At 42.0% G+C, this 25,458-nt stretch overlaps 1 protein-coding gene across 6 annotated transcripts in view; it reads right to left on the reverse strand.

Moving 5' to 3' along the window:
* The window catches only part of MECR (mitochondrial trans-2-enoyl-CoA reductase), a 43,752-nt gene that overhangs the window by 7,324 nt on the left and 10,970 nt on the right, over positions 1 to 25,458 (reverse strand). For all 6 annotated transcript variants that reach the window (XR_004540401.1, XM_033955608.1, XM_033955612.1 and 3 more), the window contains exons 4-9: positions 24,742 to 24,885; positions 21,142 to 21,244; positions 16,665 to 16,767; positions 10,101 to 10,174; positions 7,991 to 8,051; positions 5,101 to 5,173 (exon numbers count right to left, since the gene is read on the reverse strand). Coding sequence is in view for 5 of the 6 variants with exons in the window: in XM_033955608.1 (XP_033811499.1) it covers positions 5,101 to 5,173; positions 7,991 to 8,051; positions 10,101 to 10,174; positions 16,665 to 16,767; positions 21,142 to 21,244; positions 24,742 to 24,885 (558 nt within the window). In the remaining variant the exon portion in view is untranslated. The remainder of the gene's footprint in view (positions 1 to 5,100; positions 5,174 to 7,990; positions 8,052 to 10,100; positions 10,175 to 16,664; positions 16,768 to 21,141; positions 21,245 to 24,741; positions 24,886 to 25,458) is intronic.

Raw genomic sequence — 25,458 nt, forward strand, 5'->3', positions numbered from 1 at the left:
AATGAATTTTTAAAAAGACCTAATCAGTGGGTGCGAGACTGTTCCTGATCCCCTCCCCCTCAGCAAGTGGCATCAAATGGCACCTGGCGTTCTAGCTTTTTTCAAGTGTGGCAGGGGAGAGCAGAAAACCTACTGGTAATCCCTGGGTGGCAGCATGTGTGAGAGACTGTTCCTGAGCCCCCACCAGTGTGTTTTTACCATCCTTCTTGTGTCTGGAAACTTGTTCCTACCCTCCAGCAAAGTGACATCAAACGGTGCCTGGCATTCTGGCTCTTTTAACAACATTGCGGGCAACCGGAAGAATAAAAGACATAATCCCTGTGAGGCAGCGTGTGAGAGACTGTTCCTGAGCCCCCTCCCCACCACCAGTGTGTTTTACCATCCTAATTGTGTCTGAAAACTGTTGGGACATGGAAACTTGTTCTCCCTCCCCCCCCCCCCCCGCAATGTGACATCAAACGGTGGCTGGCATTCTGGCTTAGTGATGTGACATCAAATAGTGCCTGGCATTCTGGCTTAACAGCATTGCAGGCAACCAGAAGAGAAGACGTAGTCCCTATGAGACATTGTGTATGAGAGACTGTTCCTGAGCCCCCCCCCCCCCCTACAACCATTATGTTTTACAATCCTCGTGTCGAGAAGCTGTCGGGGCCTGGGGGTGCTTGTTCCCCCCAGTGATGTAATATCAAATGGTGCCTGGCATCCTGGTCCTTTTCAACGGCATTTTAAACAAGGAAGTTAGACAAGTTCCTGAAGAACCAGAACGTATGCAGGTAGGGCTAGTCTCAGGGCGCTGGTCTTTGACCAGAGGGCCGCCGTGTGGACCACTGGTCTGACCCAGCAGCGGCAATTCTTATGTTCTTAAGAGCAACATCAATTTGATCCATCATGACTACCAAGAGTGTACCATTAGGTAGAAATGTTCCACTTTGCTCGCTATCACTGGATTTCTCATCAGCACTGAATTTGTTTGAAGCAGATGTGCTGCTTGATAGATGTTTTGCATTAGGGTTGTCAGGTCTGGTCTTGAAATGGTTAGCACCTTTTAAAGAAATATTTTAGACATGGAAGACACTGATCAAAACATTATTTCTGAAAATGTAGGCTAGCTGAGGGCTCCTCAGATCCCCACTCCTGCCAATATTTAAGCTTTTGACATCCAGCTGCTTTGTCCGTTGGAAGGCAACATGCCAGGTAGTGAATAAAGGTCTACTGGCACGAAACAACCAATGGAGGAGAACAAAAAGCCAGGTGGATTGCATGAACTCAAATATGCCGCTGTTCTTGCACAACACCCATTACAGCTGCAGTTGAAGGAAGGGAACTACCGTGTTTCCCCTAAAATAAGACACTGTCTTATATTAATTTGGGGCCCAAAAAAGGCACTAGGTCTTATTTTTTTCATGTACAATGATCATCTCTCCATTCCTCTCCTTCACCCCGATTCTTCCTATTTCCTTTCTCTCCCCCACATGTGCAGCATCTTTCCTCCCCTCTCACCCATCCCCTCTGCAGTACCTTTCTATCCTTCCCTCCTATCTCTTGTGCAGCAGAATCCTTGCAGGTTCTATCCCTCCCTCCCATCCCTTGCAGCTTCTATCCCTCCTTCCCTCCCCCCCCCGTAGCATCTTTCTATCCCCCCCGCCGACCCATCTCTCCTTCCCATCCAATCCGTGAGATCAAAATAAATACCTTATAACAAACCGGCAGCAGCAATCTAGACAGGCTGCTTCATGGCCTTCTATCGCCCGGGGTTCCTCTGCCGCGTTGCTGATGATGTCATCAGCAACGCGGCAGAGGAATGCCTGCAAGATAGAAGGCAGTGAAGCAGCCTATCTAGATTGCTGCCGATGCTGCTGGTTTGTTATAAAGTATTTATTTCAGTCTCACGGTTCAGATGGCAGGGAAAGATGAATGTGTGTGTGTGTGGGGGGGGGAAGTGCTGCTGCTGCCAGCGACTAAGGCTTATTTTCGGGGAAACACGGTAATAGTAAATGAAATCTCTCTCTTGCTCAGAACCAGAGGGAGGCTAGCTTCTTCAGCACGACTTTGAGAGAATGAGAGAATCGGAAGGAGCACCGATGTGCTTTTAAACTAGTTCTCATCACTGTAGCACGTGCACTGATCTAATGAGTGAAAGTGAGAGGGGAAATTATTTCTTGCTTTACAATATTAAGAGGGTGTCGTCTTCTATTCTGGTCTCCTGACACTGTTTAGTAGTTTAATATCATTTTGATTACTTTCTACAATCTTCTGTTGAACAGCTTCTGCTCTTTTTCTTTGAAAACTCTATATATTATATTACATTAGGGATTTCTATTCCACCATTACCTTGCGGTTCAAGGCGGATTACAAAAGAATTATCAAGGATGTATTACAAAAAGATCTTACCAAAAAGATATCCGGTCATTTTCAAAGAGAGCAAGAAATAAGTATGGCTATTTGTTTAGGGTAGTTGGCTTTAGTGAGAGGCAGTGTTTGATACTTGCGGTGTTATTTCTTTTTCAGGGATTTCTTGAAGAGTATGGTCTTTATTTTGTTTCTAAAAGTTTTGTAGTCTAGGGATGCCGTCAGTAGATTGGCGATTTAGTTGTCTAGTTTGGTTGCTTGAGTGGCCAGGAGGCCATCGTATAGTTTTTTTCCGTTTGACCTCCTTAAATGGGGGGTATGAGAATGGGGTGTGAGTTTTCCTATGTCTAGTTGAGGTGTTGTGGATGAGGCGGTTGCTCAGGTAGTTTAGGCTGTCTCCGTATAAAGTCTTAAATAGTAGACAGTAGAATTTAAATTCTATTCTTGCTGGAATTGGAAGCCAATGTGATTTGAGATATGCTTCTGTAATGTGGTCATGTTTCTTCAATGAGTAGATGAGTCTCAGTGCTGTGTTTTGGATTGTTTGTAGTGGTTTTGTTATTGTTGCAGGGGAGGTAGAGGATATTACAGTAGTCAAGAGTTAAATGAACAAACTGCTCCACTTGTGGTTCATGTATTCCAATAAAACAAAAGCAAAGGAGGTACTAAATCAAACACAAGGATACTCAATAAAGGATTGGTTGGATTTCCAGTATTTTCTAAAGACTGATGCAATTCACCTTTAGCTTTACATGCATGTTTGTGTTTATTTAAGAGTATGAATGTAAAGACTTTCTGAATAAAATATGTACTAGGAATTATATTTTATTATTATTATGGATCCTCTTTTGTAATTATTAATCATGTATTCCAGTACCATGCTGCTAACCCCTTCCCCCCCCCCCCGTTCCTGAAACACCTAAACAATTGACCCGCTCTCCCCTCTCTCTCCCCAAGAACGGTCTCCCTTACCCCCCCCTCTTACCTCTTCCCACCACCCCCTACCTTTATCCCCCCCCTCCTTAGTCCACCTGAATCACACGGAACTGTGATTCATATAATCTATTATCTTTATATTATCGTCATTTTTCGTTGTTATTTTCTAATCATACGGCTTATTCCAAACAGGTCCTCTCGGACATTACCTACCAAAATGTACATCTTATACTCTTGCTAAGCAAATTGTATTTCTATATTCTTACTTTCTTAATGATCAGGTACGCAGCCTAGGAGTAACTTTAGATGGACACTTATCCCTATCTGCCCACATATCCCAAGTAATCTCCACCTCCTTCTACTACCTCCGCCAACTGAAAAGGATCAAACCCTACATCTCCACACCTGACCTCGCCCAACTCCTCTACGCATATGTCCTCTCCAGAATGGATTACTGTAACTCCCTATTTAATGGACTAACCAAAAATAATCTCAAACGCCTCCAACGTGTCCAAAATGCAGCTATCCGCCTCCTACACAACCTCAACTACCATGATCCCGTCTCCCCAGCACTCCGCGCTGAACACTGGCTCCCAATTAGCCAGCGCTGTGCTTTCAAGGCCCTAGCAGTAGCCCACAAGAGAATTTATGCCACCACCCCCTCCTACATAAAATCTAAGCTTCCCATCTACACCCCCACTCGCTCCCTCCGCTCAAAATCAGAAATACGCCTATGCATTCCCCCTGGAAGGTCCCTCCTCTCAGAAACTGCCCGCAAACGATCCTACAGCCACTTCATCCCACATCTCTGGAATAAACTCCCCCCCCAACTCAGGCAACAGAACTCTTTATTGACATTCCGTAAAATGGTAAAGACCCTCCTCTTCAACTAAAGATCTCCCTCAGTCTACACCCCCCCTTAAACCCCACCTCTCTCTTCTCTCCCCTTTAACTTCTCCTAAATTTCAGTATAGTCCTCTCTTAGTCTGTACTCTGATAAATTGTCTGTACTCTGAAAAATTGTTTGTACCCTGATAAATATTGCACAATTTTGTATGTCCAAGCACCTAAACCTATTGTACATCTTATTTGCCTAATTACTTCTACTGTGTATGTTTACTTGTAGACCGTTCTGAGCTACTGGGAGAACGGGATATAAATCTAAATAAATAAATAAATAAATAAATAAATTAAAGTCTATGCTATCTGTATTTCATATGTAAATCTGCATATTGTGTTTCGCTGAATATCCAGCTCTCTTGATTGTAAACCGCCTAGAAGGCGCAAGATTGTGGCGGTATAGAAGAATAAAGTTATTATTATTATTCAAGTCTGCCACCCTAGATGGATGCTCAGTCTGCCTAGTGGGAGGGGCAACCCTGGATTTCTGCCTGTTCACCTCTTCATCTGTGGTGCGGAAAGCATGTCTCTGGTGCGCCCAGAAATAAGCGGATGCAAGGGGCTATTGCATTAATGGAGAGCGATGTCATCTGGCGATTCCAACACCACCACCAAAATCCAGTACATTGCAGATGAATTTCAAAAGGCCGAAGGGATAAAAGCGTTTGAAAATTTGTTTAGGAATGGACAACCTAAACCAGTGGCTCCCAACCTTGTCCTGAAGGACCGCTAGCCAGACGGGTTTTCGGGATAGTCCTAATGAATATGCATGCGAGAGATTTAGATATAATGGTGAAAGGCATGCAAATCTGCCCCTTGCATATTCATTAGGGCTATCCTGAAAACCTGAGTAGCTGGAGGTCAGGACAGGGTTGGGAACCCCTGGCCTAAACGAGATGAAGCTGATTCACTCACTTTGGTCATGATCTTGTTTCCACTGACTCATCCAGAAGCCCCGCACTTTAATATCTTTAAAGATTAATGAACTCTGAGGAAACAAGAAGGATAGTGTAGATATTATCATGCATGTTCTATACAAAACAGACTATGTGCACTAATTTTCTTTGGACCTTGGAACCATTTCAATTACAGTCAAACCTCTGTTTGCAAGTAACCCGGTTTGCGAGTGTTTTGCAAGATGAACAAAGCATTCTCACAAAACGTGTCTCGCAAACCGAATGTCGACTCGATTTTCGAGCACCCCCCGATAACCGGCATCGCTCCCCCCCACTCGCAAAGGGCCCCCTCCCGCTCGAATCGGCCCCCCCCCCCCCCTGCAAGAACAGGAACCCCTCGCCCGACCAACTTTAACTCACCCCCCCCTTTGGCACCGGCACGCAGCCCACAAGTGCCAATGCCGCTTGAAGATATTCTTCTCAGTCTCTGCCGGCTTTGAGCATACATCTGCGCATGCTCAAGCCCTTCTAATTCTCCCTCTCGCCGAGAATCTCGGCGAGAGGGAGAATTAGAAGGGCTTGAGCATGCGCAGATGTATGCTCAAAGCCGGCAGAGACTGAGAAGAAGAAGATCTTCAAGCGGCACCGGCACTTGTGGGCTGCGTGCCGGTGCCAAAGGGGGGGGGGTGAGTTAAAGTTGGTCGGGTGGGGGGTTCCTGTTCTCGCGGGGGGGGGGGGGGGAACGGTTCTCGTGCCGGTGCCAGACGGGGGGAGGGTGTGAGTTAAAGTTGGTCGGGCGGGGGGTGCTTGTTCTCACAGGGAGGGGGCACCAGATCACGCGGGGGGGGGGGAGCAGCGCCCTGGCCTCGAGGGTGAGGGGTGGGGGGGGGGAACGTATCAAAGCGAGTTTCCATTATTTCCTATGGGGAAACTCGCTTTGATAAACGAGCATTTTGGATTACGAGCATGCTCCTGGAACCGGATTATGCTCGTAATCCAAGGTACCACTGTATTCTGAAATCAACTTTCACTGGGGATGTACACTGCTCGGCATAAAGCGGCACGCAGCTCTTCGGGGGCCTCCTTTGCCACCTGCACATTGCAGACACTATGTAAACAAGCAAGAATGGAACAAATGATTTAACGTCAACGGCCGCTCCTGAGTCTTCTCACTGCAAAAGACAAGTTGCACATCACTGTGGTACCGACTCTACTGCTTTTCAAGAAAGCATGTTACTCTATCAGGAGTGTGGGTTTCTTTAATTTGGTTTAGATGCAGAAAAAAAATTCTCAAGTAAAACACACTTATGTAGGCCATTCTTCAGTTCACCTTGCTATAATGTAATTTGTTTTGCATATAAAATTAAGACGGTATAAAAATTCCCAAAGTAATTGTTTCCCAGCAGCACCTAGTCATGAGGGAAAGTCACACCAAGATGGCATTTGTTTACTGAAAAGGACCAGCAGCGGGAACTTAGAACTGAGCCCAGGGCAAGGACACAGTGCATGCAAATCGCATGCTAAAAACCTGACTGGCTAGGTGCGCCCTGAGGATGAGGTTGGTAAGCACTGCGGTAGGCAGTGGCATAGTAAGGGAGGGGAGAGCTGGCGCTCTGGGTGCCATCTTGGTGGGGGCGCAGGCAGCTCTCCACACCCCCACATCATGCTCTCACCCGCCCCTCCCAGGTACCTCGTTAGATCACCAGCACAAGCAACGGTGACGGGATAATCGCGCGCCGACAATTCGGCGGAAGACCGAAGCACGCGGGGGAAAAAATAATTTTTAAAGAGCTCCGACTGGGGGCTTGGGGTGGCAACTCCCCCACTTTATTGATTAGTGTTCGTGCTGCCGTTGCAGGAGAGTGTGGGGGTGAAACCCTCCACATTATAGAGAAAACGGAACTTTTCCCGAAAAAAATCAGAAAAAGTTCCGTTTTCGCTATAATGGAGGTTTCCAACCCCCCTCCAACAGCAGCGCGAACACTAACCAATAAAGTGGGGGGGTTGCCACCTCAAGCCCCCCGTCGGAGTTCTTTAAAAAAAAAATTTTTCCCCGCACGCTTCTGTCTTCCGCCGAATTGTCGGCGCTGGATTGTCAGCGCGCTGACGTCTTGCGCGCCACTGTCTATGAACCCAAGCAACTGCTCTGGCCTGCTGCTCGTGCCGGCCTGGCTTCCTCTTAAATCACTTCTGGGTCGCAGGGCTAGGAAGTGACATCAGAGGGAAAACCAATGCTGGCACAAGCAGCAGGCCGGAGAAGCTGCTCTCGCTGGCGAAGATTTATAGAGTGTGGCTTGGGGAGCACAGGAGCAGGGGGGCAGAGAGGAGGCTACACCACTGGCGGCAGGGGTTCCTCTTGTTCTGCATATGAGATGTTTCCAGCATATTTTTGTAATCCCTTCTTACCCATCTGTAGATGTGATCTTACAACTGCAACCCTCAGAAGACGACTCTGTTACTTAATGCGTGCTCCCGAGAGTGCCCTCTTAGGAGTTTTCAGATGCTGACATTTTATGGCAAAACAGGTGGCAGAGCTGGGGCTGTACCAAACTGCCAACAGGAAGAAAGATCTTTGGTGTTTCATCTGCACTATACTGATGGATCTGGGTTTGCTATACCGTGTTTAAGCCACACTACATTCTATACCCAAAATTTGCAACTTTTTCATGCCAGGCCAGGTTAGATGCAGCTTATTGGTGACCCTCATAGAGATATGTAGGGTTTATAAATTTTAGGAGCCTCCAAGATTACTCCAGATTGCTTTAGGCTCTGTTTTCTTTATGGAGTGGTTATTAATGTACCTGAATTTCAATAATACAGTAAGCATCATTTAGAAGGGTGGGCTAACAAGCCCCAGACTGTAATGACATGTTTCATATTTCCTCTGCAATTCCACTGAAATTTCTTACCACGGGAACTGTCACAGGTTGCTTAGCCATTCCTCCATAGGTAACCATTGTCCCTGCAAACCTGTGGGAATAATGGAGCATCCCAGTGAGCGATCGGTGTATATAAAGCTTTAGACCAGTGTCTCTCAAACTTTTTTTTTTTTAGCTCTGGCAAAACCAACAAAAATTAAATTTGAGTGTTATTTATTTAAAGTTCTTTAAGCTATATATGGGTAATTGTAACAACAATGAAACTAAAGTAGATAGAATTGAATTGATAATCAGTGCAATGCATGAGTTTGTTTTTGAGTGCAAATTAACTCAAAACACGGCTTGACAGTCAACAAGAAAACACGCATTTCATCATCCACCATCTGCAGTTCTTTTCTTTGTTTTTTCAATTTAATTTTGCCAGAGCTGAAAATCCAAGTTCAAAAAGAACCAAACGGTAACAAAGCCTTGAATGATGCTTGTCTGGGCAGTTCTATCTTTACGTACACAGACACTCATAACATTGAAAGAATCTTGCATATGCAGCGTACGTGTAATCTATCCTAGGATATACTTATGAAGGTAATTTATAAAAATAAAGTCAAATTCTGGAATCTCTTCAGGGCCCACCACTGAGAGACACTGCTTTAAAATTATAATGAAAGCAAAGAAACTTGATCACGTTTCACTGCTTCTCAAAAAACCTCACTGGCTTCCGGTTACACACCAAATAAACTATAAAATATATCTTTTAACTCTTAAATCACTGTTGTACAAAACCCCAGCCTTCATTGACAAGTTCCTGACACCCTATTTTCCCCACCAGAACACTTCGATCCAGTGATCAACACTTACTTACTGTTACGTCACTCAAAAATACGGGCTGCTTCGCGGCCTTCTCCGGTGGGGCTTTCCCTCTGCTGTATCACTAGGATGCGTTGCGACGTCAGAGAGAAGGCTTCCGGTTCAGGCGCGGGACGCGCGTAGGAGCCTCTGCCCACGGCTTTGTGCACTGCAGCACTGAGGAAGAGGGAGCCGGCCTGAAGACAATGCCGCATCGATCGCATCATGGACCGGCGGCTGAAGAGCACTGTCTGGGGCCTAATGCACGTGCCAGCCCTGCGGACCGGCATAAAATTTCTGCGGATTGGCACCGGTCCATGGACCGGAATTGAAGAATACTGCTTTAATTGGCAGATGGTGAAATGGCTGCTTTACGCAACCTGATGTTGAATGAGAGCAACAGTGCCAAGTAACAAGAATTTGGAGATTCAGATTAGAGAATGACACGGTGGATGTTACTCGCGGCTAGCCGCGAGTAGCTGCGGGTAACCTGCCAAAATGGTGGAGGGGGGAAAGGTTCTCACCACAGGTACGGGGACAAGGCCATCCACTGCCCCGTGGAGCAGTGAATGGCCTTGTCCCCGCAGTTAAGGGACCTACCTACCTACCTACCCGAATCTGTCTATCTCCCTCCCCCAAACCTTTGCAGCGCGTTTTAAGGTTTGAGACTTGTTGAAAGCTACCGGAGCGTTGCATCAGAGAAGCTTCTGCCCACACATGCATGCGACTGCACGAACACTCCGGCGGCTTTCAAGAAGCTACTCAAACCTTAAAACGTGATGCGAAGGTAAGGGGGAGGGAGGGAGATTCACGGACCGTGCGAGGGGTGCCGAAGGGCAGTGAGGTGACGAGAGGGAAGGGTGGATACGACGGGGACGGGGCAGTGAAGGGGATGGTGGTCCGGTGACGGGGCAGTGACAGGGACAGATTTGTTCCCCGTGTCATTCTCTAATTCAGAGCTCCCATAAGAGCCATAGAAAACACATGTTGCTTCTGTGCACCAATGCCAAATAAAGTGTTCATTTTTTTTTTTAAAGGCCCTCCAAGGTAATCCTTATAAAGCGTTAAATACTGCAACCTTGTTATCACTCATTTAAAATACAAAAGAAAATCAATTTTCCATCACACACTGGGATGTTTTTTGATCTATAAGCAATTAGTTTCCCAAAATCACATGCAGACAAATATTTAAGGCAGCTGTAAAACGTCTGTATCTTTTTCAATATGGCAAGTCTTTTTCACGAAGGATGGCTGGACATTTCCAGGGCAGGGGTGGGGGGGGGGGGGAAATACTTACGCCAAGTGCCGCAGCATTTCTGTCGTGCTTTTTCCTCCCACACAGTTAAGCGCCAATCGAGGTCGGGGGACTCTCTAAAATGAAAATAAAAGTTTTCTATCTCAGTATAATCCCCCTCCAAAAACAAGCATAAATACTCCAAAACGCAAAGGGCTTAGCAATTTTAGCGCGCGCTAACCCCGTGCATGCCAGCTCTATGGAGGCGTTAGCGTGTAGCGTGTGCTAAAATCGCTACCGCAGCTTAGAAAAAGGAGCCCAAAGACTTTTTTTCCCAGTAATTCTAAACTATTTTCCCACCTTCAAGCAAATAAAAATTCAGCAGAATGAAAATCACTAGTAATCGTCTATTTCTAATTTTTTTTTTTTTAATCTTTATTCATTTTTATCTTTCATCAAGTACACAATATTACATCATTTAAATTAATACACATCACTTGAATTTCTTTCTATTATTATCTTAAATACATGAATTTATTTCCTCACAGACCCACCCTTCCCACAAATATTTTAATCATAAATTTCACATATTACACTCATATCTATTAAGTAAACCTTAAACAGAATTTTATACCACCCCCCTCCCCTTATTGTAAATGTATTTTCAATGGAAAATGGCGTCTAATCATTGTAATAAATTGTCAATGGCCCCCAGATCTTCTTAAAATTATTATAATTTCCTCTTTTTGTATGGCAATTGTTCTCTCCATTTTGTAAATATGGCACAACAAGTTCCACCATAAAGTATAGTTAAGTCTACTATAGTTTTTCCAATTCCTGGTGATATGTTGTATGGCGACTTCTGTCATTATCAATAAAAGTTTATTATTGCTTGATGAAATTTGACTTTTTATTCTCATTGACGTCCCAAATAGAATTGTATCATATGATAGAGCTACATGGTTCTCTAATAGACAGTTAATTTGAGACCAAATTGATTTCCAAAAGGCCATGATACAGGGACAATAGAATATTAAATGATCCAGAGTCTCTGCTTCCAGATTACAATGCCAGCATCTATTAGACTTAGAGCTATCCAACTTTTGCAATCGAACTGGGATCCAAAATGCTCTATGCAACAAAAAAAAAACCAAGTTTGTCTCATGGATGCAGACATTGTACATCTCATTCTCCAAGACCAAATTCGTGGCCATTGAGATGCAGAAATTTGGTGCTTAATCTCAATGCTCCAAACGTCTCTGGTTTTTTATTCATAAAGCCAGATATCAATTTATACCACTGTGCGGCCTGGTGTCCCAAGAAATCTGCCTGAAAGCATAAGAATTCCAGACTATACTGATTATTAAGATTTTTCCATTCAGGGAACCCCTCCTGAATAGCCTGCTTCAGTTGCAACCATCTGAAACTTTGTGATTTGTTAAGACCATATTTATGTTGTAACTGAAAATTCAAGCAGTTTACCATTTGAAATAACATCATCTAATATCCGTATACCTGCAATAATCCAATGCTTCCAGACAACTTTTAATCCGCCAATTTGAAACTTGGAGTTTAGCCATATAGATTGATTTGTTGATTTATTTATTGGGTTAGGTATTAAATTACTGACATAACACAATGTTTTCCATGTATCCATCAATATTCTGTTCTCTTTATATTTTCTAGGCATCTTAATACTGAGAACATGAGATAAATTTAGAGGGAACAAGAGTCGCCATTCCAAATACAACCAATCTGGGATATTATCCATGAGCTCTGGGAGGACCCAATACATACCCTGGCATAAAATATAGGCTTGCTGATACCTATAAAATTTCTAATTGATAAAAAGCCCATCTCGTGGCCCTCCTGGTACAAACATCTCATTTGGAATACTGCTTCTCTATGTCATTCAGATGGCACCTGGCTTTCCTATAGTGAACTGATGGCAACATATTCCCTTTCTGACTCTCAATTTTATCAACGGTTACAGTTAAGATCATCCATTAAAAAGTCTGGCTTTGATCCTGTTGCCTCAAACCATCCCCCCCACGCTTTTCATCCTTTCTAATCAATAAACTGCATCTCAATTTTACAAACTTCTTAAATCCATTCTTGCATGCCCAGCTAATGCATTGAAACGATCATGGGAAGATGACTTTGGTTGTCCCGTTCCTGATACTGCCTGGTCCCATACATTAAAATCCACTTTCCACGCCTCCAGGTCAGCTTCTCTCGTGCAAAGTATGTTTTCCCTCTTACACAGAGCACTAAGGACCCCTTTAAAATCTCACAGAATCAATCCCATTTTTCCATAAACCTTTTGGACCTGTAAAAGTGAGACTGGCTCCTGGAAACACCTACTCTTTTACACAAATTTACTGGAAATCTGTATGGGATACGCTTTGCTCTTTATTTCATAATAATGTCTCCTGGTCATACCAAATGATATTGTTAAAACCTTCTGCAATCCCAGGTGAATTATTTTTGGATGACGCTCTATGATTGGATATATTGCTTACCTTAGCTTTAAAAATCTTATTCAGCTCTTTATAGTTTCTAAATCTTTCCTTTTAGTTAAGTCTTAATATTAATATTGTCATTTATAGCTAAAGAGACATATGATCAAGAAACTATTTTATTTTACTTTTGTGATTATGATAAACATACCGAGGGCCTCAAAATAGTACCTGGTGGGCTGCGAGTTTGAGACCACTGATATAGACCGAGTAGATTGTTAAGATCAGAAAATGGTTTGTTATTAGATGGAAGAAAAAGAGAACTATAAAATGTTCCTTGTCTGTTGCGGGGCCATTTTTGCAGAATCTTATTACTCCAGAGAGTAATAAGATTCTGTAAAAATGTGTTGCAATTTAGGAAATTACTTAAAACACATTTCTTTCTTCAAGTTTTTGGTTGATAAAAAAAACTTCTTGATAGTCAAGTGAGGCAGAGTAAGATCTTGGAGAATAAATTTTATTAATTTTTGCTTATTTTGATAGTTGTGTTTTGTTTTATTATTATTTATTCATTTAAAAAAAATAAAATTATATACCGCCTATACTCTAAGCGGTTTCCAATATCAAACATTCATAAAACAAAACCATAACAACATATAAACCCTGATACATATTCTCTACCTAATCATACAGGACACACTGTCTAAATACAACATATCATTTTTCAAGTTTCAAGTTTAATGGTTCTTTTGATTAATCGCTTAATCATAATTCTAAGCGATGAACATTTTAAAATACAATCAATGGGAAACAATACAGTACAAACTTTAAACAATAACATAGGGTTAAAAAATAACTCATCATATTCATAACATAAGGCATAAAGGGGATGTGAAATACAATTCAAGATAGAAAAGCAGAACAAAAAAGGAAAAGTACATGAGGGAAACAAATAAAAGCATAATATAATACAGTAAAATCATTTTTCTCTGCTGCCTTCTACATGTAGACGTCAACAAACAGCTGGGTTTTTAATAGTTTCTTAAAATGATGTAAAATTAATATGTATATTTTACTATAAGCCGCTTAGGCCTTTAAGCGGATTATAAATAAACTAGTCTTTAAGCCCGTTACATTAACGGGTGCTAGAATAGATGTGTCTGTCTGTCTGTGTTTCTTTATCTCTCTCTCCTTGGCTGCTGTCTGTATCCTTCTGTTTCCCCCTCCCCCCCAAATGTCTCTCCATGGCCCTCTTCTGTCTTGTCCCCCAGAGCAAAGCTGTCTGGCCCCAGCACACCTCCCCCCAAAGCAGCCCCCTTTCCCTATCTCTCCATGGCCCCTTCTGTCTCCCCCCAGCACACCCCTCCCCCCAAAGCAGCCCCCTTTCCCTCTCCCTGTCTCTTCATGGCCCCTTCTGTCTTCCCCCCAGAGAAAAGCTGTTTGCCCCAAGCACACCCCTCCCCCCAAAGCAGCCCCCTTTCCCTCTCCCACTGACTCTTTCTCTGGCCCCCTTTCTCTGTCTGTCTTCCTGTCCCTCTCCCTACCCCTGTGTCTTTCTTTCTTTCTGTCTCCCTCCCTCCCGCTGTCTGTCTGTCGTTTTTCCCCATTTCCCTGTGCAGCAGCATTTCCATCCCAGTTCCCTATGCAGCAGCAACAGCATTTCCCTCCTATCCCCCTTTCCTGTGTAGAAGCAGTAGCAGCATTTTCCCCCACTCCCCCTTTCCCTTCTCTTACCTTCTTTCCCCTGCTCCGTTCGGCCCCTCCCCCTTCTTTTACTGCCGTTGTCGATCCAGCCTGCTCCTGACCCTCCCACCGCCGACAAACCTCTGGGCTCCAGCCGCATAGGCAGCACTATAAACACACTGCTTCGCGGCCTTCTACTGGCGATTTCCTCTGCCGCGTCTGTCTCCGATGATGTCATCAGAGACGCGGCAGAGGAAATTGGCAGAGAAGGGCGCGAAGCAACGTGTTTATAGTGCTGCCTACGCCGCTGGAGCCGGGAGGCGACAGAGAGGGCAGGGGGTGCTAGCGGCCGGCAGCCGCCGCTCCGCAGGTGGAGAGCAGGGAAGGGCGCGCATGCGCTCTAGTCTTGCCTCGCGTGAGGCCAGACTGTAAGCCGCACATGCGCACTTCCTATGGGTCGCTACAGTTCACGGAAAACCGGCACACGCATAGGAAGTGCACATGCGCGGCTTACCGTTTTATTATATTAGCTATTGCCACTAAATAAATATAGAACCAGAATGATATGCAGGCTGTTGGTGCTACTATGTATCTATATTATTATGAAATAAAAATAAATCGAGAAGGGGGGATGACGGAAAAGGGTGTGCTGCCGAACTATTTATCATCGAGCTTCACTACCCAGATGTGTAAGCGCAGCCACAACGAGTAAAAATGGACTCTTGTTTACTAAGAAATAAAATGCACCATGCTGAATAAATATTGGAGGAATGCTAGAACAAGAGAGGACAAAACTAAGGGGTTGATATTAAAAATTATTTAACCAGGCAAGAAAGACTCTTGACCTCATAAAATCATTCAGACTGACCCTAGAACAAATACAGTCAAACCTTGGTTTGCGAGCATAATTCGTTCCAAAAGCATGCTTATAATCCAAAGCACTTGTATATCAAAGCGAATTTCCCCATACGAAATAATGGAAACTCGATGATTTGTTCCACAACCCAAAAACTTTAATACAAAATACTATACGAACTTGTATTGCAAGACCTCGCTCGTTTAGAACAGTCACTACACTCCCGCAGCATCAGGGAGAGAAGAACCATCGGCTCAGTTGTGATGATGTGACGCGTGTATACTGTATGTACTCGTATTGCAAGACCTCGCTCGTTTAGAACAGTCACTACACTCCCGCAGCGTCAGTGAGAGAAGAACCATCGGCTCAGTTGTGATGATGTGACGCGTGTATACTGTATGTATTCGTATTGCAAGACCTCGCTCGTTTAGAACAGTCACTACACTCCTGCAGTGCCAGAGAGAGAAGAACCATCGGCTGAGTTGTGATGATGTGACGTGTGTATACTGTATGTACTCGTATTACAAGACTTTGCTCATTTAGAACAGTCACTACACTCTTGCAGCATCAGAGAGAGAAAAACCATCGGCTTAGTTGTGACGTGTGTATACTGTATGTGCTTGTAGTGCAAGACATTGCTTGTATATCAAGTTAAAATTTAATAAAATGTTTTGCTTGTCTTGCAAAACACTTGAAACCAAGTTACTTGCAATCCAAGGTTTTACTGTATTCTTAATCATTATTTGCTCCGATCATCTGGGCACTGAACTTGAAAGTGGTGCTGAATTCTGAAGGTTCAACTTAATAAACAGGCCCATTTGGTATTTAACCCTCCCCACACACACACACACCTTTTATCAAGCTGCACTGCCGAGCTAAATGCCAAGCTGACCATAGGAATAGAATGAACGGCTCGCAGCTTGAGAAAAGAGGGGGGTCCCTGCCCAGTCTAAAGGCCAGATTTACTAACCTGTGTTAAAACGTTGAAACTATGTGAATTTGCGCTTAACATTAATTATTAGTAAATAGGTCCCTGCTGACAATGGGGTTTGTGTTAAATAATGCGCATTAATAAATCTAGCCATATGCCTATACTTGAGACAGCAGAGGGAGACTTAACTAATGTCATCAGGCACTTCAGGAGAAAAAGCAGCAATTTGAGGTTCTGTAACAGAAGCCTAGAATATGAAGACAGATACAAAATTACAAGGTTCATCTAACACAGTGGTCTCAAACTCGCAGCCCAGGGGCCACATGCAGCCTGCCAGGTCCTATTTTGAGGCCCTCGGTCTGTTTATCATAATCACAAAAGTAAAATAAAACCGTTTCTTGATCACATGTCTCTTTAGCTACAAATTGCAATATTATTATTAAGACTTAGCCAAAAGGAAAGATTTATAAGCTATAAAGAGTTTTACCTTATGCAAAATTGTCATTTCTTTAATAAGACATTAACTCTTTTTTTCTGAGGCCCTCCAAGGACCTACAAATCCAAAATGTGGCCCTGCAAAGGGTTGGAGTTGGAGACCGCTGCTCTAATCTGTCCACAAAGACTATATGAACATGTCACTGCTCCAAATCCACAATGCATTTGCAAGTTGCTGTGCTAGGAGTATACGTGAGAGGTACCTTAAATAAATCCTTCATCTCTGGCCTTCTCAGCATCTCTTCTGTGAGCACATGATCTGCACCCAGAGCCTTCAGCCTGTCCACAAGCTCCTGTAAATTGGGTCTGGATGGGGAAAGAAAAAAAAAAGAGGGGGGGCAGAGAAAATTAATAAAAATAATTTAGTTTAGGTATTTATATACCGCCTATCCAAGTTATCGAAGCGGTTTACAATCAGGTACTCTAGCATTTTTTCCTGTCTGTCCCAGTGGGCTCCCAATTTATCTAACGTTCCTAGAGCAATGGAGGCTTGAGTGCCTTGCCCAGGGTCACAAGGAGCAGTGTGGGATTTGCACCCACAACCACAGGGTGCCACTCCGTCAAGCCCTGCTGCCTTTTCTTCATTCGCTGAAATCATGGAGGAGGGAAGTGCACATTTTCTCTCCTCTTCCAAACTCACTACCTGAGATTGGACAGACGATTTCTGCATCTCAATGGCCACGATTTTGGTCCTGGAGATTAAGGTCTACAAAGTCAGCATCTATGAGTCAAACGTGGATGTTTTTGTTACATCGAGTTTTATGGACCCCTACGCGTTTACGAAAGATAGATAGCACTAGATCCAATAGATGCTGGCATTGTAGATTAGAAGTTGGGACGTTAGATCATCTGATTTACTTTTGTCCCTGTATAAATGCTTTCTGGCCCCAAATTAATAAATTATTAGAAAACCATGTAGGACTCTCATATGACACTATATTATTTGAACAGCAATGAGAACTCAGAGTCCGATTTCTGCAAATAATAACAAGTTATTATTAATATTGACAGGGGTCGCCATGCAACAAATTACTCAGAATTGGAAAGATTATACAAAATTAAATTATACATTTTGGTGGAATTCAGTTTGTCACATATATAAGATGGAAAAGATGATAGCGTTACAACAAGGGAATATTCATAATTTCAAGAAAATATGGGGGCCATTGACTAATTACTCTAATGATCAGATATCTTAGCACATGGGGAATATATGTGGGGTGGGGTTGGGACGGGAACATTTAGTTTATGAAGTAAGATTCTTGGAAAATAGGGGGTTACTTATTATATTATAATAGAATGTTTGAATGTATTTACAAGTGATACATGAAAAATGTTTGATTATGTGTAATTCACTTGTTATAAAAAGATAAAATGAATAAAGAATTTAAAAAAAAAAACCAAACTCACTACCTGTTCCTCTGATCCCATTCCTTCTCGACTACTTATCACCATCTCTCTTACTGTCATCCCATCTGCCATATCCTCAATCAGTCGCTCTCCACTGCGACTGTATCCGATCCCTCCAAACATGCTGTAGTTACACCGCTTCTCAGAAAACGAATCGTTGTCCCTACCTGTCCCTCCAACTATCACCCCGTCTCCCTCCTCCCCTTCTTAGTCAAGCTACTTGAATGTGCCTTTCACAACCGTTGTTTTCATTTTCTTTCATCTCAAGCTATCCTCGGCCCTCTTCAATCAGGCTTCCGCCCTCTTCATTCTAAAAAACTGCCCTTGCTAGAGTCTCCAATGACCTGCTCCTGGCCGAATCTAAAGGCCTCTAACTCTGTTCTTATCCTCCTGGATCTAGCTGCGGTGTTTGACACTGTAGATTCAAGGTTTTATGAAAATCTGATTTAATCGCACATCTAATTTCTAAGCGAGTTTACAATATAAAAAAAGAGACCATCAACATAATAACAATACCATTAACACTTACAAAAAGAAAACAATTACAAAGAAACATCAACTAACACTTGGCATATTAAAAGGGGATAAAGGAGACAGACGGGAGACAAAAGGGAATAGGGTTAGAAATGCAATTTGGATAGGAACGAAAGATAAATAAGGAAAAAAAAACAAATGGAAAGGGCTCGTTGCTGCTTAATTCCTTAACCCTTTCAGGACCAAGGGACATATTTGTCCCATAACTTTAAAATCCTATCAATTTTGATTGGGATAGTCTACAGTTCTAAATTTGATATGTACGGATTCCATATGATACTGCCTTTATGTAAACAAACTGGTTCCGACATTCATTCATTAGCGTCGTTGCTAGATTGACGAGAAGATTCACTTGCCACACTGTCCATAAGCCAGAAGTGTGATTTTTTTAAATAAAAATAATGATATTTCACAAAAAAAATCAATTTTTTGGCATCTGCAAGCCCTTTTTACCATAAAAATGTCGTCAAAACCACAAAAATTGGCCTACGATCCTTATGGTCCTGAAAGGGTTAAGGGAGTTAAAAGGATACTGTAAAATTTAAATCAAATGTTAAAAGCTTCTTTAAATAAATGACTCTTGAGTAGGCTTTTGAAACGTTCGAGATTAGCTTCTTCTCTAACAAGAACTGGTAGGGTATTCCAAAGTTGAGGGGCTACGACTGAGAAAATGCCATGCCTTTTGGTTCCTATTATATGAAGGGAAGGGACAGTCAGCAATTTACGATTAGATGATCTAGGAATATAGGGTGGGTCATATGGGATAACATATTTATCAATAAATTGGGGCAGTTTAGAATGAATTGTTTTAAATGTTATGAGAGAGATTTTGTAAGAAATTCTGTGATTAATTGGCAGCCAATGGGCATTTCGAAGTAGGAGGGTAACATGGTCGTATTTTCTAGATTTTGTTATTCATTTTATTGCGGCATTTTGAATTATTTGTAAACGTTTTAATTCTTTCTGGGGTACTCCTGTAAATAAGCTATTACAGTAATCTAATTTCGCAATGATTAATGAATGTACCAGAACGTTAATGGATTTTGGTTCTAAGAATTTAGAGATTGAGCGAATCAGTCGCAGCTTGAAAAAACATGATTTAATTACAGAACTTATATGGTTATTGGTAGGTTAGTTTTTTTTAATCAAATACAACCCCTAAGATTTTAATAGAGTCAACATGGTCCAGGGGGGAGGTATCGAGAAGAATTGAAAAGTTTAGCGCTATTCCCTCTTTCCAGGGGAAGAACATTACTTTGTTTTTGAAGCGTTTAAGGCTAGCATATTTTCTTTCAGCCATAATCTAATCTGATTGAGTTTATTGTTAATTTCAGTAATTTCATTGGTATTTTCCGGGTTTAGCGGGTGTAATAATTGGATATCATCTGCGTAAGCAAATGCTGAAAAACCAATTGATCGACATAAGGTAAGTAGAGAAACTGGTTGAGTGGAAGGCGACAGAGGGTGGTGATCAATGGAGATGGCTCTGAGGAAAGGGATGTTACCAGTGGTGTGCCTCAAGGTTTGGTTCTTAGGCCTTTTCTTTTTAACATTTTTGTAAGCGATATTGCTGAAGGGCTGTCCTAAGATTTGCCTCATTGCGGATGATACCAAAATCTGCAACAGAGCAGATACCCCTGATGGTGTGAACAACATGAGGAAGGACCTAGCAAAGCTTGAAGAATGGTCTGAAATTTGGCAGCGAAGATTTAATGCTAAGAAATGCAAGGGAGTGAAGAACCTTTTTGCACGAAAGAGGAGTGGGACTTGGGTGCGATAGTATGCGATGATCTTTAAGGTGGCCAAACAGGTTGAAAAGGTGACGACAAAAGCTAGAAGGATGTTAGGGTGCATAAGAAAAAGGAGTTATTGATGCTCGCGTAAAGACTCTGGCGAGACTTCATTTAGAACACTGTGTACAATTCTGGAGACCGCACCTTCAGAAAAAGATGTAAAAGCACCTCATGATCAATGAATGAAGCATAAAAACTGTAACATCAGAGGTTTCGTGACTTGTTCAATTTGCATTAAGAGTTGTATTTAAGTTAAAAATGTTTTTATTTGCTTATACACTTATTGTAAGTTCTAAAAATGAATAAAGAATTAAAAAAAAAAAAAAAGAAGAGGTTGGAACAGAATCTGAACCCATTTCTACAGTTCTATGCTCTAACAAGATAGTGTATATACGAGGGGTGGGCAACTCCGGTCCTCGAGGGCCGGAATCCAGTCGGGTTTTCAGGATTTCCCCAATGAATATGCATGAGATCTAATTGCATGCACTGCTTTCAATGCATATTCATTGGGGAAATCCTGAAAACCTGACTGAATACTGGCCCTTGAGGACCGGAGTTCCTCACCCCTGGAATATACTATATAGTATACCCTAGTGCAGGGGTAGGCAATTCCGGTCCTCGAGAGGTGGAGCCAGATCAGGTTTTCAGGATTTCCCCAATGAATATGCATTGAAAGCACTGCATGCACATAGATCTCATGCATATTCATTGGGGAAATCCTGAAAACCTGACTGGATTCGGCCCTCAAGGAGGGACTTTGAAAACCCCTGCTCTAACTGCTAGGGTCGATTAAAAGTTGAAATACACTATTTTGCTGTGGTCTTGAATCGATTTTCTACAACTGCAAATTAGACCAGAACCAAAGGAAAGGTGATCATGAAACTATTTGAAATGCTTAAGAAGAGACAATAAAATTATTTTCTTATGAAGGCCCCTGGCTCACCTGTCCCTGACCACATTGATCGTTCTGAATCCCAGGGCTGCCGCTAATTGAATCACTGCCTGACCCACTCCACTGTTTGCTGCATTCTGGATAATGGAATCCCCTATGGAGAGAAGAGAAAGAGCACACTAGAATGAGCAAAATCTGAATGCCAATACAAACTGTGCACCATAGAGAACGGTTCCTCCAACCGCTGCCACCACTTTGAAGTGTTACTCATCTCACAACATACCAGCAGAAGAAACCACTTCCGGGAAAATTATTTTGGTTACTGCCAGTCTATTATGGAAAATCCTCTTTGTAGGCTGAATGCACCATTTCGGTACCCCTACACATAAGGAAGTGGGAGAGGGGAAGAGTCCTCTGTAGAGGTGTATCATAATAAATGATACCCCCCAAAATGAGAGAAAGCTAATATACTATTGGTGCTTTACATTTACCAAAAACCAAGGAAAAGGGCCTCAAACACTCAACCCTCACCCTCCAAGGAGAGTCTTACTGGGGTATGATTTTTAATTATATTATTATATAAGTGGTGTGCAACAAATAAGTAATTGGAGGAGACTTAACTATAGTTTTTGGTGGAATTTGTTGTGTCACATATATAAAATGGAAAAAACAATAGCTATACAGAAAGGGTTTTTTAAAAAATTTCAAGAGGTGTGGGGGCCATTAACAAATTATTGCAATGGATAGATTTCATTTTCCCTTAATAGTATAAGTTTAAGATAGGGGAAGGGAGGATAAATTATGAGTTTTTATTAATGGGAACGAAAATAGGAAAGTATTTATTAAAAGATATAAATATGTAATATATAAAATGAAAGGGGTGGGAGGGAGGGAGATAAAATATATAATTTGATTTATTGCTAAATATTAAGTGTTTTATTAAGTCCATTTGATTGTACCTGTTGATGCACTTATTGCAAGTTTGAAAAAAGATATATATAAAATCAAGTGAATTTTTTCACCAGAATTAAAAGCTATATCCACATATTCATGGAGATCCAAAAAAGCACCTAACTTATAGTGGTGGATATAGTTTTTAATTCTGGTGAAAAAATTCACTTGCTTTTTGCAATAAATAAATTAAATAAATAATATAATTAAAAATCATACCCCAGTAAGACTCTCCTTGGAGGGTGAGGGTTGGGAGTTTGAGGTCCTTTTCCTTGTTTTTTGGTAAATGTAAAACACCAATAGTATATATGAGCTTTCTCTCATTTTGGGGGGTAACATTTTTGTTTGAGTCAGTTATTTTTTTCTCTCCTCTCAGTGTTGTCCTCATAATAAATGATGGCAGATAAAGACCTGCATACAAGGCAGCCAGAGTTCTACCTGCACCCTTCTATGCTATATTTAAAGTGCAAAGGTCATTTAAGTTTTAGCTTTGATTCCAAGTAGCTGGAGAGAAAAGGGGTAAATCTCTTCTACCCTGAGGCAGCACCAGGGTGAACAGGGCACCTCCTCCTCCAAGGGGCAACCTTGCCTTTCTCTCTCTGTATTTTTAAGGGGCTGGGTCTGTTCCTCAGGATGAGTGACACTTAGAAGAAAGTCTACTGAGATACAGAAGGTATCTCCCTTTCACTGTAGTACCCTTAAGTAGCTGCTTGGTCTGTCCAGTGAGAATTCTGAGCCTGGGAACAAGTGATAATCATAAAGTGTTAGGATCAAGCTTTGAGAAATCATCATTTTCCAGGAATGTACCTGTTTTTGTTCCGGTCATTGCTTGACAGTGACACCTAGTGGCTGAATTTAGTGTGCATATTAACCAAATTTCACGAGACAGTTTGTTGCCTGTGACCAAGGACCCGACACTGCAAAGACTAGGCTGAGATGGAAAGCTGGTTTAAAAATAGGGGAAAAATTGGCAAGTTGGGTGCGAGTGAAGGCTCATGGCCCCACAGCCCAATTGAGCAGGAAACCTAAAGAAACAGGAGGAAATTACCAGGCTTCCCCCCAAAATAAGTTCTCGTTTCCCTAGGGACTGCTATCTGCATTCATCAAAAATACTAGACTCGAATATTTGATTCTATCTTAGCTTTAATAAATGCATTCCCCGGAAATTTATAAGACAGCATAGTACTACAGCAAACCCTAAAAATACTAGGAGTCACCCTAGACAAACACCTTTCCCTTGAGAAGCACACCGATCTTACCGTCAGGAAATGCTTCTCGGCGCTCTGGAAACTCCGCACCATAAAAAAATACTTTGATGACAACTCATTCCGACTGTTAGTACAATCCTCCATTCTCAGCATCCTCGATTATTGCAACATCATTTACCTAGGCTCCATGAAGAAAACCACCAGGAGACTAAAACTGATTCAGAACACAGCCGTCCGCCTCATATATGGCCTAAACAAATGGGAACATATCACCCCTTACTACCATAAACTGCACTGGCTACCATTTGAATCCAGAGTACTATTCAAGTTCGCATGCCTCAGCTACAAAACGGTGTTTGGTCTATCCCCAAGCTACCTCATCCCCCACTTTAAATTAGATCACAATAATAAGAACTCTCGCAGAATTCATCTATTCGCCTTCCCCTCCCTAAAACTATGTCAACTTAAACGATTCGTCGACAAAACCTTCTCCTTCCAGGCGGCCAAACTAAACTCATGGCTTGCCCAATTTATACTTGATGCCCCCCATTTACCTGGACTTCAGAAAAAAACTCAAAACTCACTTATTCCATAGACAGAATCCCTAACTCTCCCACTCGCTCCTTCTACTCCCTTCAATACACATGAACCTCCACCTTCCCCCCCTAATGTACCCTCCAAACCAACTAACTTCACTGACCGGTTTTTTTCCCTCCTATTGTACACTCTTGTATTTTCCTATTGTACTCCATTGGATATTCTGTCAACTTCATTGACCTGTACACCCCAAAAAATGTTAATTCTTGTCAACTTAAATGACATGTTCATTCCAAAAATGTTAATTCCCAATGGTATCTTCTTTTGTAACATTATTAATTGCTGTGAACCGCCTAGAACTCTCTGGGTATGGCGGTATACAAAATAAAGTTATTATTATTAAAGTTATTATTATTACACTGAGAAAGATCCTAGTGCATTTTTATTAACTGTACTCCTGAGATGATTTTGGAAAGCATTTATTTTAAATCTAGTCCATTTTGTGATGCAAGCTACTGCCACAATGGGAAAGAGTGTTAATGTTTCTGTGAGAACACAGTGGTTTCAGAAGCCAAGTTTTCACACCAATCCTTAAAAGAAAAATAAATGCATCAGATATTTTGCATTTATCATGAAAACTGAACCCAGAATGTTGCTATAAGGGCTATAAGAATTCAAGCCCCCCTATGTCTGCTATCATGTTGTGGAAAAATTGTCTGTAGTGGGAGAGGGGGCTGTTGTTATGCCATATACAAAATGAATGTTATACAATGATAAGAAATAATAATAATAAGAAATGTTTAAACATAAAATTTAAAAAAAAAAATCTGTTAAACCAACACTCTACAAAATCAATAACCTCCTTTTGATTACAGGATTCATTAAGCCAAACGTAATACCACAAAATTGCTTCCGATTGGACACGATTACTCCATTACATTAGAGCATACTGTACCTGGCTTCAGTGTCTCAAAGTCATGCAGCATTCTGTAAGCTGTGCAAGGGTTAACACTTAGCGTGGCAGCACATAGTAACGGGATATCGCGAGGTACTTTGACTAAAGTTTCCTCACTGACCACAGCTTCTGTTCGCCATGTTCCTGCAACAAGAAGAGATATTTAGAGTAACTGTTTTATTTGTTCCATTGCTTTTCTGAAAGATTGGTATGTTGGAGAGTTCAGGAGGAAGTCCTTAGGGTGTTGTTCCAGATTCCTGCTTGGAAGGATAGTGTCCTATCAAGGAATCTTTTGTACTGGCATCCCTTGGCGTTTGGGAACGCGAATAGTAATGGTTTGCGAGAGAGGCGGGGGTTTGTCCTGTAGGACAGAGTGTCTTAGAAGATAGGTGGGTGAAGTGCCGAAAAGTGTCTTGTAGCATAGGCACCTGAATTTGAAGATAATTCTCACCTCGATCGGTAGCCAATGGAGTTTTTTTGAAATATGGGGTGATGTGGTCTGATTTTTTTAGTCCAAAGATTAACCGTACTGCCGTGTTTTGGATAGTTCTCAGTCTTTTCATGGTTTTCTTGTAGGATCCTAGGTAGATAATGTTGCAGTAGTCCAGTGAGCTGAGAATTAATGATTGCACTAACAATCTAAACGATGCAAAGTCAAAAATAGGGTTTAATCATGCGTAGTTTCCATAGAAGGCTGAAACATTTTTTGATAGGGTC

The sequence above is a fragment of the Geotrypetes seraphini genome, chromosome 8, assembly GCF_902459505.1.
Source record: "Geotrypetes seraphini chromosome 8, aGeoSer1.1, whole genome shotgun sequence".
Taxonomy (NCBI): Eukaryota; Metazoa; Chordata; class Amphibia; order Gymnophiona; family Dermophiidae; genus Geotrypetes; species Geotrypetes seraphini.